Genomic DNA, 16,661 nt, shown 5'->3' on the forward strand with positions numbered 1-16,661 from the left:
AATTAAAATCCCTTACACAAGCACAATAAATAAACAGGAGAAACGAGGACACAAAGGACATGAAATTAAATCAGATACAATATTTAAAATAATCTCAATTCTAAAGTTTTGAAGTGAGAACAGTAATCTGTTTAAAAACAAATCACTCCAACGGATCTACCTTATGTGAGACTTACTAAATAAAAGGTACTAATATACTAAAAACAAAACAAAAATCTAAAATTTTTGAAAATACTCAATAATGCCAAACCTGTTTCAATGGTTTCAGCAAACTTTTCAAGTCCTTCAAAAGGCTGGGATCCTTCTCCTTGTTCATCCGTTAATTTCTGGCTAAGACACTCTTTTGCCAACTGCATACTGCTGGTCATGAAACTTGACCAATACATAGGCTCAGAACCAGTTGCTGCAGAAAATATACATGAATTCTAAATAACTTCTCATAGTTCCAACAAAGCCCTTTCGTAAAATGCCACATTTGAAATAAGTGAATTCTTAATCCTCCAAGAGATATTTAGCATCATGATGTTCCCTAGGCATAGAATACTCTAGAAATCACTCTTGCAAGAGATTCAACCACCACCTTATAATAACTGAGAAGAAAAAATAAAAGATCACAGAACACATGTCCAGAGACCTGTGTTCTCATTAAATGATACACATCTGCCAAATGTTAATTCGCGAATTCGTTCAACAAGTATTTAACACACGCATGGTACTATTTAAAAGTCTATAGAATAGAGGTCAGCAAACTTCTTTGGCAAGGGTCAGACGGCACAGATTTCAGGTTCTGTGGGTCCTTGGGTCTCTACCGTGATGACTCAACTCTCTCACTCTGGTGCAAAAGCAGCAGAGAGAATAAATGAATAAGTATGGTAGTGTTCTTACACCAATTTACAAAAACAAGACAGACCAAATTTGGCCTTCAGGCCAGAGTTAGCTGACCCTGCTGTAAGGGATCCAAAAAAGATTAATCCTGCCCTCCCAGAGCCTACAATATAATAGAAGAAATATGTTGCGGTTAAGATGAATTAGTAAGCAACTATGCAGTGTCGACAGAAAACACAGCTGAATCGAGAGGTTAATTCTTCTCACTGACAGAATGTAACAGGAAATCTGGCAGAGCTGGTACTCGGCCGAGGCTCTGGAAGGGGAGTAGAAATGGAGACAAGATAGAAAAGCATGCTTGGAGGGATAGATGAACTGGGAAAAATCCTTTCTAGATCTTCCCTCATCAGAGAGCTGCACCACAGTCTCTTACGTTATCCAAAACAAAGTGACAGAGATCACTAGAATTCTTGCCTTTCAAAAATGGAATTTAAAAGCCCTTCTCATGGAATGTTCTTAAAGTAAGGGAGAATATTTGACTTTCCACAGGGAAAGTACTATTATATCTAGTCATCATGGTTAAAAAAATATTATTGTTAATTAAATGCCATTATCAAGGAGGACTTCCATGCACAGACTACCAATTTTCAAACTACAGGTGCCACTGATTCCAGGAAGTACACTTTAAACTTTGGTGTTCTGGACAGCACTTGGGCTTATAATCCACCAGGTATATCTCGGTAAACGTCACTTGCCACCGAAAGAATTTAAATTCAGAATTTAAGATGATTCACGTCACGACTCTATTGGTTTAGGAAATACACATACGCCACACACACACTCCGAAGTAGAAAATCTTAAGCTACAACATCACACGGTGGTTCAGAACAGGGACTCCACGACTAGGTTGCCTGGGTTCGGATCCCATCTTCCCACTTAACTAGCCGTGACCTTGGACAAGTCTGGAATCTACCTCTGCTTCAATTCCCTGTTCTGTAAAATGGAGATAATAAAAAATATCTATTTCAAAGAGCTATTATAAAATAATATTTGTACAGCATTTAGAACAGTATGTGGCATCTAAGAAGCACTATACACGTTGGATACGTCGGAAAACATCACGCAGGTAATTAAAGCTATACCACACACACGTACTTGTAAATAATGACTTACTACCACTTTAAAGCTTTTCCCTCCCCAAGTTTTCTTTTGAAAATTTTCAATCCTGAGACAGAGGTGAAAGAATGGTACCATGAACACCCCCACACAGCCTTCACTCAGACTCATCATGACTGTGTCACACGCACACAAATACACACAAACTCTCATCCTTTTGCTGAACTGACTTGAACTATCTGAAGGTAAACCTCAGGCATCCTAACACTCACTCCTAAATACTTGAGCATACAACTCCTAAGCATACAATGAACATTCCCCAGCAAAAGCTCAGTAAGGATAACACTCCCAAGAAACATAACCCTGGCAAAACATTATCTTCCTTACAGGCCACACCCAAATTTCCCTAGCTGTCTCAGTAACATCCTTCGTAGCAAAAGCAAAAACACAGGATTAACTATTGCACTTATTTGTGTCTTAGTCTTTTTAATCTGGAACAATTCCTCCACCTTTCTTGTCTTTCGTGATACGGATACTTCTAAAGACTACCAACCAGTGAGTCTGTAGAATTTCCTTATTTTGGATTTGTCTGCCTTCTTCCTTATAATCTGATTCAGATTAAGCACTTTTAACAGGAACGGTACATATATGATGATGTCGGTTTGATCCACTATCAATGAGATTAAGTTTGATCACTAGGTTGTTGTGATGACTGTCAATTTCTTTCATTGTGAAAGAAACATTTTTCTCTTTGTAAATAATATGTAATCGATGGGAGGTATGCTGATACCATCTAAATATAAAGCTCCTCAACAACTTTCACCAAACGATGTTAGAATTCATTGATGATTATCACCTGTATCAAGTGCTTTTTTTTTGTATTTTGGTTGTTTTTTTTTTGCCATGGTGGCCAAAAACATGGTTATGGTCTATCATCTTTTTCTACTCTATGAACCAGGTATCCTACTGCAATAAAGACCTTTCCCTTCTTCCTGCCTCTCTTACATACTGATTACTTATTTATAACAATATAAACTTAAAGAGAAATTTTGTTTTAATTTAGTGTGCTATAATCCATTATTGCCATTATTCTTTGTTTACTCAAGTATTCCCAGATTTGGCCAATGAGAGCCCCTAAAGCCCAATCCTGTGTCCTTTTAACATTTCTCCATCAATCTTTGAGCAATTCCTTTCTTTCTGGCACAATACTCCGAATCTTTAAAACACGAGTCACTTTAGATAATCAGTAACAAATAATTAAACCAAATCATCATTATACCAAAGTTCCTGCAGGTAAATAGGGCAAGAAGTAATCCTAAAGGTAAAATCACACACACCCAAGTCCTAATATTTTTATCTACTGAAAAGCTCACAAATACAATGCTAAGTAATAAATTAAATACTGAATTTAATACAATTAGGTTACTTTCCCAATCTCTGAGGAATACAAATAGAAACAAATCAAACAAACACAACACACGTACCTAGGCGAGGTCTAGGCCGGAAGACCATTTCTAGCCCTTTCACTTCCAGTGCACAATTATCCTGTAGCAAGGAGCCCCATGGAACTGACAGAGAAATGGACTGTATGAATCCTTCAGTGACTTCTAAAGGTGCATCTGCCGACTCCAGGATCTCATTGAGACACTAAAGAGAAAAAACATGTACATTTTGAAATCCCAGGGACAAGAATTCCAAATTGGTAACTTACTCAAAGATGCTGAATATGCTCATATAGGTGTCAGACACTAGGGATTAAGAAAGCAGAGTCGAGGGGGCACCTGGGTGGTTCAGTCGATTAAGCGTCCAACTGCGGCTGAGGTTACGATCTCACGGCTCATGAGTTCGATCCCCACATCAGGCTCTGTGCTGACAGCTCAGAGCCTGGAGTCTGCTTCAGATTCTGCGTCTCCCTCTCTCTCTGCCCCTCCCCTGCTCGTGTTCACTCGCTCAAAAATAAAATTTAAAAACTATTTTAAAAAAAATGGAAAGAGAAAGAAAGCAGAGTCCAAGATACAGACTCCCCATCCTCACGAAATTTACCGAATAGCTTACCATGGAAGACACACATAATTAAGATGTGATGAGCTACATGAAAGAGGAAATACACTGTAGTATTTGAGCATATAATAGAACCCAACCTGGCACCAGAGGAAGTACTATTGCAAAGTGAGACCAGAGAAGGCTGAGGAGTTAACCAAAGGGGTCCACACAGACTACGGCGTGTGCAAGGATTCAGAGAAAGCAGAGGTCAGAGACGCAAGGCTTTCTGAAAAGGAAAAGTTACTCTAGACTCTAGTGCAGTGTGCTAGGGAGAGGAGCCAAAGATAAAGCTACATAGATAAGGGAGAGGGAGTCCAAACAGCCTTGTAGTTCATGTTCAGGAGTCTGACATTTATCTCAAGAGCAGAGTGAAGCCATTGAGAGATTTTAAGCAGGGGACCAAGATGAGATTGGAACTTTTAGCGAACCACTTCTGCCACCACACCAAGCATGTATTGGAGGAAAGCGAAATTCAGGCAGAAAGGTTGTTATGAGTAAGAGAAGTCAGGGAAATTGGTTTGGCGAGGACAGTGACACTGAGGGTGGTTAGAAGTGGACAGATTTTTGTAGTGTATTAGGAAGTAGAATTGGCATCATGAGAAATAAAAAAAAAAAAGGACCGAAGGATGACTCCCGGGGTGCTGACCCGGGCAACTGGTTAGACAGTGCTATTTACATTGAAAAAACCTGGAGAAGCAGGTTAGAGGAAGCGGAGAAGTTCAGTTCCCAAGAGCAGACATCTAGGTGGAGACGTCAGAGGCAGCTGGCTATTCTGGTCTCGATAGATATCAGGGGAGCCATCTGGGCTGAGGCTCTAGGGTGATGAGAGAGGGCCTTTGGAAACTTAGGTAGAGTTAGATGATAAGAGGCCTACAACAGAATCCCGATAAGCACCCCAACATTTAAGAACTAAGAATTATTTTATGAAAGAGGCACCTGCAAACTAGAAAAAAGCAAACAGAGAAGAAGGAAAATCAAGTCTTACATTCCCAGAAAATCACGGAAAGACCACTATAAAAAGAGGGGTCCCGGGCAACAAAAGGTAACAAGAAGCCAAACATTTTTAAATGTCCACCGGATTCTGTGATATTTAGGCCACTGGTGATCCCAGTGAGAGCAATTTCAATAGCGTGGTAAGGCAAACCAGATTACAACAGAAGGAAGACAGGATGGATGTAAATATAAGTAACAGAATAATTAAATGTATTTCTTGATAATGTACTTTTTAAATTAAATTAAAATAACACACGTTCACTAAATGCCAGTTTATACGTGTGGTACTTCCTGCGTGCCATGGTAACGGCAGTGTCATAATTCTTTGTTACCAACCTAACACTGAATGTTGAGATTTGGACTGGCTCGTGTTTTGTCATTGGAGGTTACCACTTTAAAAGGCTTTCTCCATGCTGGTGTTTGTGTGATCTTACAGGCTTTCTGAAGAGTACTTGGGCATGGATTGTTTTAAGGTAAACACATCCAGGTGCTCACATTCCAAATATATTCTGTTCTAAAGCTGATCGATCTTCCTGAGAAGAGTACTTAACGGTGGCACCATGTTGGATCGCCTCTCCTGTATTCCCTTGTACGATCTCCCTGCCCCGACTTAGCCAAAAAGGCCTACCTTTTCCCTTCCTGAATCCTCCTTCGTGCACCGCCCAGGGTATAAAATCTCCAGGCAGGACCAGCATTAAGTTTGCTATAGTTTCCCTATCTTATACATATTTTTGGTATGGCACTCAAAGAACTAAGCGATGTTGCTACTGCAAAATCCCTTCAAGTCTCATCTATTTCTTTATGACATCAGCATTTGTCAAGCTTATAACTATTTCAAAAACTTGGAATCAAATTTATAATGAGCCCTATCAAATCCTAGTTAAGTATATTCATCTATAGATACATAAGCTAATCAGGGAAGAGGGGGAAAACCACCTAGCCACATCATTAAGAAAGGTATTTCCAAGAGAAATTTTTAAGTTTAATTTTTCAAACATATTCATATCGTTTTGATCAACTGCACACTTATAACAACACAATCCAGAGGAAAAATCTTAACACTTAAAGCCTAACGATTACCTGAAGGAAATACTGATAAGATTAATATGGTAAGGCCTAGAGAACTACTAAGAAGACCACTATAAAACTCAAAAAACAGAAAGTGAAGAAATCATTAAAGGAATTAAAATGGGAATTAAAAGGAATTTAAAAGGAATAAGGAGGGGCACCTAGATGGCTCAGTCGGTTAGGCATCTGACTTCAGCTCAGGTCATGTTGTTCCGATTCGTGAGTTAGAGCCCCACACTGGGCTCTGTGCTGACATTTCGAGCCCCACACTGGGCTCTGTGCTGACAGCTAAGAGCCTGGAGCCTGCTTCAGATTCTGCGTCTCCCTCTCTCTCTCTGGCCCTCCTCCTCGCACGGTCTGTCTCTGTCTCTCTGTCTCTGTCTCTCTCTCTCTCCCTCTCAAAAATAAATATTTAAAAAACAGGAATAAGGAAATATTTACTTAATGCAAAAGAAAGCTTGATAGCAAGTTTTAAAATATGATCTCTTTCAGTTTAGTTACATGTTTTTACTGTAGAGAAATTACAGCATGATCAATAAAAGACTGAAGCATAAAATACATAAGTTATGATAAAATTTTGCAGAAGATGAACATAAGAGTTCAATGGGAAAAAATACAATGTTAAATTTCCAACTATTAATGAAGAGCTTGTTCAACCATTTTCAAATGCATAATGGTAGATATTTAGATCCTACTGGGTGAAAAAATATATTTTTTATATCAATATTTACAACACAGGATTACTCTCTACAACTATTTAAGCTGTTAAGAAAACGAAAGGCCAAGGTGGCGTCACTCGCCCACCAGGACAGCAAATCAAGACTTAATTGCAGTTTCAACCTCTCCAAGAGTGAAATTTTAAGCCAATCCATCTGGATTTTCTGGTTGGCATCAAGGAGGTAATCCTCTCCCCTAGAGGAAGATGAGGTAATCCACCTAAGACTCTCCCTTCTTCTCCCCTAAGGAAAGAAGTTCTGGCCTGAAACAATCTTTTCTTTTGCTAATAACTTCTTGCCCCAACCTCCTCCCTCCTTCCTATAAAAACCTTACCTTTTGCACAACTTTGGAGCTCCGCATACAAGCTAGGCGTGGTGCTGATTCACGTATTAAAAAAGCCAATTAGATTTTCAAATGTTCTTGGGTGAATTGCTTTTTTGTTTTAATCAAAATTTATAATGAAAACCTTTTAAGTCAATTTTACTTTAATATTTATTTTGAGAGCGCGCACGCACGCACACACACACACACACACACACACACACACACGGAGTGGAGAGAGAGAATCCGTGCTGTCAAAACAGAGCCCGACATGGGGTTCGACCTCAGGACCATGAGATCACGACCTAAGCCAAAAATCAAAAGTCAGACGCATAACCGTTAAGTCAATTTTAATTTTTTTTTAATGTTTACTTATTTTAGAGAGGGACAGAGTGCAAGCGGGGGAGGGGAGGGAGGGAGACACAGAATCCAAAGCAGGCTCCAGGCTCAAACCTGTCAGCACAGAGCCCGATGCAGGGCTTGAACTCTCGGGCCATGGGATCGTGACCTGAGCCGACGTCAGACGATTAACCGATAAGCCACCCAGGGGACTCAAACTGTTAGGTCAGTTTTAAAATGCATAAGGAATATGGTAAATTTTCAAAAATTTTAAGAGAAAATTGGGCAAATGTTTGAAGGACACTCCTTTAAAAGAGCATGTGTTCTGGTCCTAGCTCAATCACTTACTAGTTGGGTGGTCTTGGACAAGTTCTTGAATCTCAATTTCCTCATCCATAAAATGGGATAATATCTATTTCATACACTTATTGTGAGCATAAATGAGGTAATAACATGGAAAGCTACCAACACAGTTCCTGATACCAAGTACACACCTTATAAATGTTGACTATTGTTCTTTATCTTCCACAGTGCCTACCTAGCACAATGATGAGCACTCCTAGGGATTCCAAGGTGTTTGACAGTATGCAGACAGAAAAACATCAAGTTATGTTTTTCTTTAATACCATAAGACTAACTAGGAAATATATCCTTATTAGTTTAAACCAAGACATCAGAACTCAAAGAGATAAAATAAAGCATAAAAATTAGCAAGACCCAACTTGGACCAATTAACACTTGATTAGCACTTATTACATACAGGATACCGCACTATACTACCTCATACCCACGTTATTGCATTAACTCATCACAATAGCCCTCTGAACTAGGTATTTTTGTGCCCGTTTTCCAGATATGGCAACTGAGATCAGAAAAGTTAACTTTCAAAAGCTCTTCAATTAATCATTCCAGAAACTATAAAAAAGAAATACAAAATTTTCCATTGTGATAATACGTAAGAGGCAAATCAAAACGATGTAGTAACATCAGTAAGTCTCAAAAAAAAACAGCACATGGGCTTAGGAGCTGGCTTATACAACAAACTTTCTATGATAGAAAACTTCTCAATCTCTTTGTACCAGTTTTTCAAATTTCAGTCAAGGACAATAGGTGTCAGACTCCGGAAGGATGCTTCCTAAAAATGCAGATTCTTGGGTTTTTAGAACAAGAATCTAAAGGCAAGGGGCCACAAGTCTGCATGTTACCAAAGTGCAGGGAACCCAGTGCTGCTAGTGTTTTTAGAAGCTCTGCTTTCTTGAATCTTTTGAACCAGTATGATGTACAAAAAGCATATAGGAGTTGGAAAGACTTAGGTTTAAAATCTCGCCGCACTGCTAATCCTAAACCTGAGTAAGTTACTTAACCTCATGGTAAAATGGAAATTGGCTGCACCCAACTTAGAGCAAGAAAACCTACATAAAAGCACCCACTACAGTATACAGAGATGGAAGGTGCTTAATAAACGGTCGCTATTATCTTCAGAAGCAGAATAAAATCCCCCACCTTGATTCCCTATGCCCTCTAGTCATCCTCTCTGGGTAGCCAAGGCAGCCATGTCCTCACCACCAACTACTACCTGCCTTCTAACCCTCAGCTCCTGTGACACCGCTCTTAACTCTGCCATAAAGAACTGCCAACAACAATGAACAATACGCAGTCCTCCCCTCCCCTTGAGTTCTTAGCTCTAACTCCTATGGCCACTTCCCTTTTTGGGATTCTAACTTTACTTCGCTTCTTTACCACTCTTCATGCTTCCTCTCACTCTTCTCTCCAGCCCTTCACCACTCAATGTCGGTATTCGCCTAAGTTTCATCTTCAGCCTTTTTGGTTTCTCAGTCTAATCTACAGACTAACCACGCACCTTGTGTGCTTTCTGTTTTAGTCACTACTGATACTCTGATAACGTCCAAATCTTTGGCCCCGGCTCTTCCTCAGCTCCATACTATCCATATTGTGAAAAGAAATAAAAGGAAAACTCGTTTAAAATGGAGCCGGGAGGCCAGCAGGGAGAGTTCTCAAGTCCCTACTGCTGGTGGTCAGCTGCAGACCCAACAAGAAGAGACCTACCTTCCAGGTCCATTCTGCCTGAGCTACTAAGTCCTGTCCCAACAGGAGGTAGGAAATTTTCCTCCTTGCCCCGCCCCCACAACGCCCAGCCAGGAAGAGACTTCACAGCTCAGCCAAAGGGCCACTCCACCTTGAACTTCCAGTTTACTCCAATAGACTTCTGGTTTATAAAGGCCCTCCCAACTTCCCTCTTTCCTCTGTAAAACAGCTTACTCCTCCTTTGTTCTCCAGACTTGCCTAGGGTTTTAATGTAGCTTACTTGTCCCAGATTGCAATTCTCTGCTATAAAAAAAAAAAAACCAAAAACAGAAACAATTTTTGTTGGTAAAGGAACTGGCAGTTTTATTTTTAAGGTTAACAATACACAGCTCCCACCGCCTGCTGAGCATCTCTGTCTGGATGCTCCAAAGTTCCCTTAAAATCAGTGTTAAAACTTATTTTCCCCCCAATTTCAATTTTCTTTCCTCTCCCATTTGCTCCTCACCCCTACAGGGACAGGGTGGGAAGGAGGAACACAACCTTCTCTACTATTTCCTATTAAACCAATAAACTAGTGCAGGAAGCGATGGTCATTCAAGATTCATGCCTCTACTCATGTTTTTCATATATTCATAACAATTCTAAGAGAAAAATTTAGAATCTGTGACTCTAAAGAGGCCCATCATATAAGACCAAAAAAAGTTCAGAATGGCTTATTTCATGGGTTATTTCCATAATTAAAAGTTTGAAATTTGCATACCATATTGTTATCTCTGGGAGAGATGAGATTAAGGGCTGTTCATACTTAATATATTTTACATACATATGTATATTTCATCTTTATTTCTTTCCCATTTGAATTTTTCACAATTAGCATGTAAGCTATATAATAAAAGTAAACAACTTAAAATATACCAAAATGTTTTAAACTGTATACAGGCAATGACAGCCTCTGTAACATGGGCATCTGTCAACATTAGACAACTATCTAGGAAATGGATTTTGATAGAATTCTCTTCCCAATAAACACCAAGTTTTCATTTGTCTTGATTTTGTTTTAAATAGAACAGGAAGTTTTATTACGGCACTGAAGAATGGTATTAAAAGAAATCTGGTTAAGGAAATAGTGCTAGAGAGAGTAAACAGTTCAAGAATTTAAACAATGCCACTAAGGTACAAAATAATATCCCTAAAAATAAGATGTTTTAAATAGATCACACTTCTACAGTCTTAGATGCACTTGGGCAAAATCCTCTATATCTAATATCATGAGGTACTTAGAAATTCACTCATTCTATGCAACTCCAAGGTCTACTACAGTATACAACTAGGACAAAATTCTTTGATAACGGAATCAGTTTGGCCAGGTAGGCTATCTACTCAGGCAATATTTTCCTCATTAGCCCATAGAAGTATATCCTTGAGACTGAATTCTTAACCTAAAAGCAGAGACCTGAAGTGCTAAGCAAGTGTCTTACAGAATACCTTAGAGTTTCTCTTATCTTAAAGGCCATTTAGCTTTTAGTTATCAATGAGTTTCATGCATATAAAGGGAAGGTAACACTGGTCTACTGGACCATCTGGCAAAGAATTAGTAACCAATATTGCTTGAACTGAAGATTAATTTTATTCTTTATACCAGTATAAGTAGGAAAGCAAAAGAAAGATTATTAGGTTGAAATTCAAAGGCTTCAAAGTCTTAATGTCTACCCTCCAGGACATACTGAACTGCCGTGAGGAAAGGGTCTTTATCTAGTTCACTGCTCCACCCCCAGCTCCTCATAGTGGCACATGCTAAGAAGTCCAGAAGTGTAACAAACCAACTGATGAAAACACTTTAATTAAAAAAAATACGGGGTGCCTGGGTGGCTCAGTTGGTTAACCATCGTCCGACTTTGGCTCAGGTCATGATCTCACAGTCTGTGAGTTCGAGCCCAGCATCGGGCTCTGTGCTGACAGCTCAGAGCCTGGAGCCTGCTTGAGATTCTGTGTCTCCCTCTCTCTCTGCCCCTCCCCTGCTCATACTCTCTCTCCCTCTCTCTCTCTCTCTCTCCCTATTAAAAAAAATTATACATATATGTGTATATATATCTGTATACATAAATAAATAAATAAATAAATAAATAAATAAATAAATAAATAAGGCACCTGGGTGGATCAGTCAGTTGGGTGTCTGACTCTTGATTTCGGTTCAGGTCATAATCTCCCGGTTTGTGGGATCAAGCCCCAAGCCAGAACCTGCTTGGGATTCTCTCTGCCCCTCTCCCACCCAAGTACTCTCTCAAAATAAACAAACATTAAAAAAAAAAGAAGAAGAAAGTCAGGGTTTTTTTATTTTTAATGTTTATTTTTGAGAGACAGGGTGAGAGTGGGGGAGGGGCAGACTGAGGGAGACAGAATCGGAAGCAGGCTCCAGGCTAGAAGCTGTCAGCACAGAGCCCGACACGGGGCTCAAACTCACGAACCATGAGATTATGACCTGAGCCAAAGTCGGACGCTCAACCAACTGAGCCACCCAGGTGCCCCAATAAAGTCAGTCTTAAAGAGTTGGAAAAGAATGAGTCATCAAATCCCAACCTCCTCCCCAAGTAGAATTTCCTTCTTTCAACATTTTACATTTCCAAACACCTCCTTGGGGAACTCATGAACTTAGGAGCACATTACAGTTGTGGAATAGATCCAAACCCCCTGCTTCTATTTCTCCCTCCCACTTCAAGCCCTTCTAAGGTCATGATCTCCCAAGTGGGGTGTACGAATACCAGAGAATGTAAGAGTTGATCTATAGGTATGTTAGAAGAAAATTAGGCATTCCATTTGCAATTTCTCACAGTTTTAGATTTAAAAGTTGTACCACTACTTAATACACAAATGGGCACTGGCACGCTCACTCAGGCCAGGCATCCAAATGGCACAAAGGGAAGAACAGTAGTCCCACAATGGGGAAAAGCCAAGAGTGGCGCCCTCACCTGGATATTCATTCCATGTCAGCATCCTGAAATTTATTTGGGCATACGTTCTACATAATAAAAACAGACCTAACCACAGAATCCTTTTAAAGAGAACATGACAATAACTTTCTGATTTCCTGGCAGTTTTCTTCTACAGAAAGGGTTCCAAATAGACTAATCATTTACGAGATGACCCATGGCTATCAGCAGCATATGCTACCTAGCAGGTATATTCCAAAAAACAAAACACGTTTTATATTTGCAAAGTAAAGACATTACTTTTTTTTTTTTTTAGAGACTTTAGTTTTAAGTAATCTCTACACCCAACGTGGGGCTCAGAGTCACAACCACTCGATCAAGAGTCACATGCTCCTCTGACTGAGCTAGCCAGGTGCCCCGAGGTATCGCTTTAATAATGAGAAAATAACTGATCTTGGGAACGTTGAGTTCGAGCTCCGCATTGAGCTCCGTGCTGGGTGTGGAGTCTACTTAAATAAAAAAAAATTTTAGGGGCACCTGGGTGGCTCAGTCAGTTAAGTGTCCGGTTTTGGCTCAGGTCATGATCTCGCAGTTCATGGGTTCGAGCCCTGCATCAGGCTCTGTGCTGACAGCTCAGAGCCTGGAGCCTGCTTCGGATTCTGTGTGTGTGTCTCTCTCTCTGCCCCATCCCCGCTCATTGTCTGTCTCTCAAAGGCGAATAAACGTTAAAAAACAAAAAACAAAAAAAAACCAAATTTTTAAAATAAACAAAATAGGTTAAAAAAATTTTTTTTAATATTTCTTTATGAGAGAAAGAGAAATGGAACGTGAGCAGGGGAGGGGCAGAGAGCGAGGGAGATACAGAATCCAAAGCAGGCTCCAGGCTCCGAGCTGTCAGCACAGAGCCCCATGCAGGGCTCGAATTCATGAACCGTGAGATTAAGGCCTGAGCTGAAGTCAGATGCTTAACCCACTGAGCACCCCCCCCAGGCGCCCCAATAAAATAGCTTTTAAAGTTAATTTATATATGTGTATATATATGTGCATATATGTGTATGTACATATATATAAATGCAACAACTTCAATTAACTATCAAGAAAAACTGAGATCAAGGAAGAAAGGAATGTCACAGCCCACTGCAACACAACCCTGTGCATAATTGATGGCAGAGAATTAAAACATTGCTAATGTCACTAATGACATGATTCTTCCATTTGAACCTATAAATCTTCGTGAGGCATCTTTTATTTTTTCAGAGACAAAGTGATTAAAATCAAAAGCCAAAAGCAACTGAATTTGGAATCAGAACTTTGAAGAGTTATTATCTAAGTGTCACATCAAAATTTATCCTAGTTCATACACAGCACACTCTAATAAATAAATCGACAACATCGCATGTTTACTGGATGCTTCGACAAATTCTTCCCCTTCAAGGAACAGAACCATAATCTTCAGATCAAGTCTAGCCATAAATCATTTTGTCAACAATCCTGAAGTCAAACTGTAAATTCAAATACCACCACCTCTGACTTCCCATGAAGATTAAAACTACACAAATAAAGTGCCTAGCACAGTGTCTGAAATAAACAGATGCTCAATAAACATTAACAGCTCTTTCCCTGGCTTGAAGCCATGTGATTAGTGAAGAAATAGGGGCTTAAGATTTAGGTTTGAATTCTCATGGTACCACTTGCTAGCTGTGTAACTTGGGCATATTATTTAACTCCAACTTTAAAATGGAAATAATAATACCCATCTTATAAGATCAATGTGAAAACTCATTAAAGAATAATTCATACAGTTATTCAACCCACAAAAGACAATTAATAAATATCCAATCCAGGGCACCTGGGTGGCTCAGTCAGTTAAGAGTCTGACTTAGGCTCAGGTCATGATCTCACTGTTTGTGAGTTCGAGCCCCACGTGGGGCTCCTGTGCTGACAGCACAGAGTCTGAAGCCTGCTTCATATTCTGTGTCTCCATCTGTCTCTGCCCCTCCCCCACTTGTGCTTGCACTCTCTCTCTCCCTCTTGCTCAAAACTAAATATTTAAAAGAATTTTAATAAAATAAATAAGTGTCCAATACTCCTCCTTTAAGATAGCTTACTCATATCTATACCGAAAGTATAGATTCATGGGTCACCAAACTTAAAAATATCCATCACAATCCCTACCTTCTGCTAAGAATTACAGCAATATTGTACCCTGACACAGTGCATAGCATGGAATGTATACTCCGTTAATGTTTACTAAATTCAGGTGAATGACCATGTCCACGGGCACTTAGCTAACTGGCAGCCTGGGCTAGCCTGATCTAGCCAGGTGTGGGGCTGGGTCTACTGAAACCAGGGCTCTTTCCACTACCATTTGAACTCTCCCTAGTTAAGTCATCTACTCACCGAAAAAAATTATATGTGTATCCATACTAGTACAAATTAATTGAAGGGTCATAATAAGGTGTTACCCGTAATTTGAATTTTTCACGTTTCTGTGGCTAAAGAAGTCATTACTCTATTAAAATACTTTTATATAAAAGGGAAAAAAAACCATTTGTTGTTATTGTTGTTTTTACACAGCTTCTATGCGGGGGGGGGGGGGGGGTCCTTTTGTTTTGCACAACTACCACCGGAAAGTCACCTATGTTCCTTTCTCCTAAATGTCACCTGCGTAGGATTCAAATGCTAGCAGCAAACTGTAGCGCAGCAAGTAAACGGCTGGGGGAAGGGGAAAAGCCGTCCCATTCGTGTTCGACTCCGGACTGAATACAGTGTAAGCAGACTACCATGCCCTGAACATACAAATGCAGGCACATCTGCACGTGGGGAGTTTAAGCATACGTGAAGCACCTGTAAGACACACGGAGTCAACTCACAGCCTCGGGATGACAAGCCGACAACAAGTTTTCTAAAGGGTCTGAAACTCGCAGCTTCAGCGCTCTCGCAACACCTGTTTGCGATCTGTCACGTGAAGCAAATAGGCGTAATTCAACGGCACCACCCGGGCCACACAACCACTCGCAGGGTGGCCCTGTAGACGTACCATCAGGCAAAAAAAAAAAACCCAGGCAAACCGGCAAGAGGCCTTCGCCTAACTTGCCTTCCAGAGAGCAAACGCCGTACCGACAGACCGCGGGGTTCAAGCAGCCCACCCAGAATAAATAAAGGAATACGAATTGTGACATCCCCAAAGGTCCTCCCTCATCCTTCAGCTTTCCAGAGTGTCATCCCATGAAATAGGATTTGTTTGCCACAGAACCCCGCGACCCCTGCTACGCCAGGGACAGCGCGGGTCGCCTCCTTCCAGGGACCCGTTGCGGCCAGCGTCAAAGACCCCCAAACCACTGACGCAACTGCTTCCCTCAGTGGAGACTCCATCACGTCTGTTAAGTTTCAGAAACACGTGATTTGGGGACGCAAACTTGCTAGAAACGGGCTAAACACTTGAACACGTTTCTGTGAGCCCCTGGCACACTCCACTTGGATCCCAACCATTCCCAAGGAGGGGCTGCCCGTCACCAATCCTGGGTGACACGCGTTCAAACCGCCCCAAGGAGGGCAGCGAGACCCTCCGGGCCGGCCGCCGGCGGCTCTTACCCATTTGTCCAAAGGGACTTGGGCGAGGGACCCGGTGCCCTGGTACAGGTCCAGGCTGAGCTGCTCCAGGCTCAGCTTCTCCTGCAGGAAGTGGCCCAGGTACCTCTGCAGGAGGTACCGACAGGCCCTCTTCTTGATGGACTCCGAAAACGGCCAAGGCATGACGAGGGCTGGCCGCGGGGCCCGCGGGGACTGCAGGCGGCGGCTCCGGCCCTGGGGCCCAGGCTCCGGCTCCAGGCCGCGGCGGCGGCGCCTCGGGTCCCGGCCGGCGTCCCCGGTCCGCGGCGGGGCCTAAGCCCGGGACGGCCCCTCCATGCCCGCTTGGCGCCGGGCGTCCCTCAGGGCGACCCCATCGCCGGCGCCGCGTCGCTCGCGCTAGGCCCGGCAGGGACCAGGCGCGGGGAAGCCCCCGTCGCCCCGGGCCCGGGACACCTCCGGGAGGATCCTACTCGGCACAGAGAGGGGATGCAAGAGAACACGCGGGGAGGCGGCAGGGCCCGAGGCAGGTACTTAGGCACCCTCCTCCACCGCCGCCGGCGCCGCGCGTCGAATTTGTTGTCATCCGCGGGGCGCGCTCCCGGCTCTGGGGCGCTCCCGGCTCTGGGACGCTCCCGGCGCGTTCGCGAGACCCACGCTCGCTGCGCGCCGCCGGTCGCTGGCGGAAGTGACGCC

General features: G+C 41.9%; 1 protein-coding gene across 1 annotated transcript in view; it reads right to left on the minus strand.

Moving 5' to 3' along the window:
* ATG2B (autophagy related 2B) overlaps window positions 1-16,603 on the minus strand; it is a 76,379-nt gene extending 59,776 nt beyond the window's left edge. The window contains 3 exon segments of the mRNA XM_043556964.1: window positions 251-403; window positions 3,426-3,588; window positions 15,990-16,603. Of these exon segments, the coding sequence (XP_043412899.1) occupies window positions 251-403; window positions 3,426-3,588; window positions 15,990-16,151 (478 nt within the window). The 5' untranslated portion in view covers window positions 16,152-16,603.
* Window positions 16,604-16,661: the final 58 nt, after the last annotated feature.

This window comes from Prionailurus bengalensis, chromosome B3 (assembly GCF_016509475.1).
Source record: "Prionailurus bengalensis isolate Pbe53 chromosome B3, Fcat_Pben_1.1_paternal_pri, whole genome shotgun sequence".
NCBI lineage: Eukaryota > Metazoa > Chordata > Mammalia > Carnivora > Felidae > Prionailurus > Prionailurus bengalensis.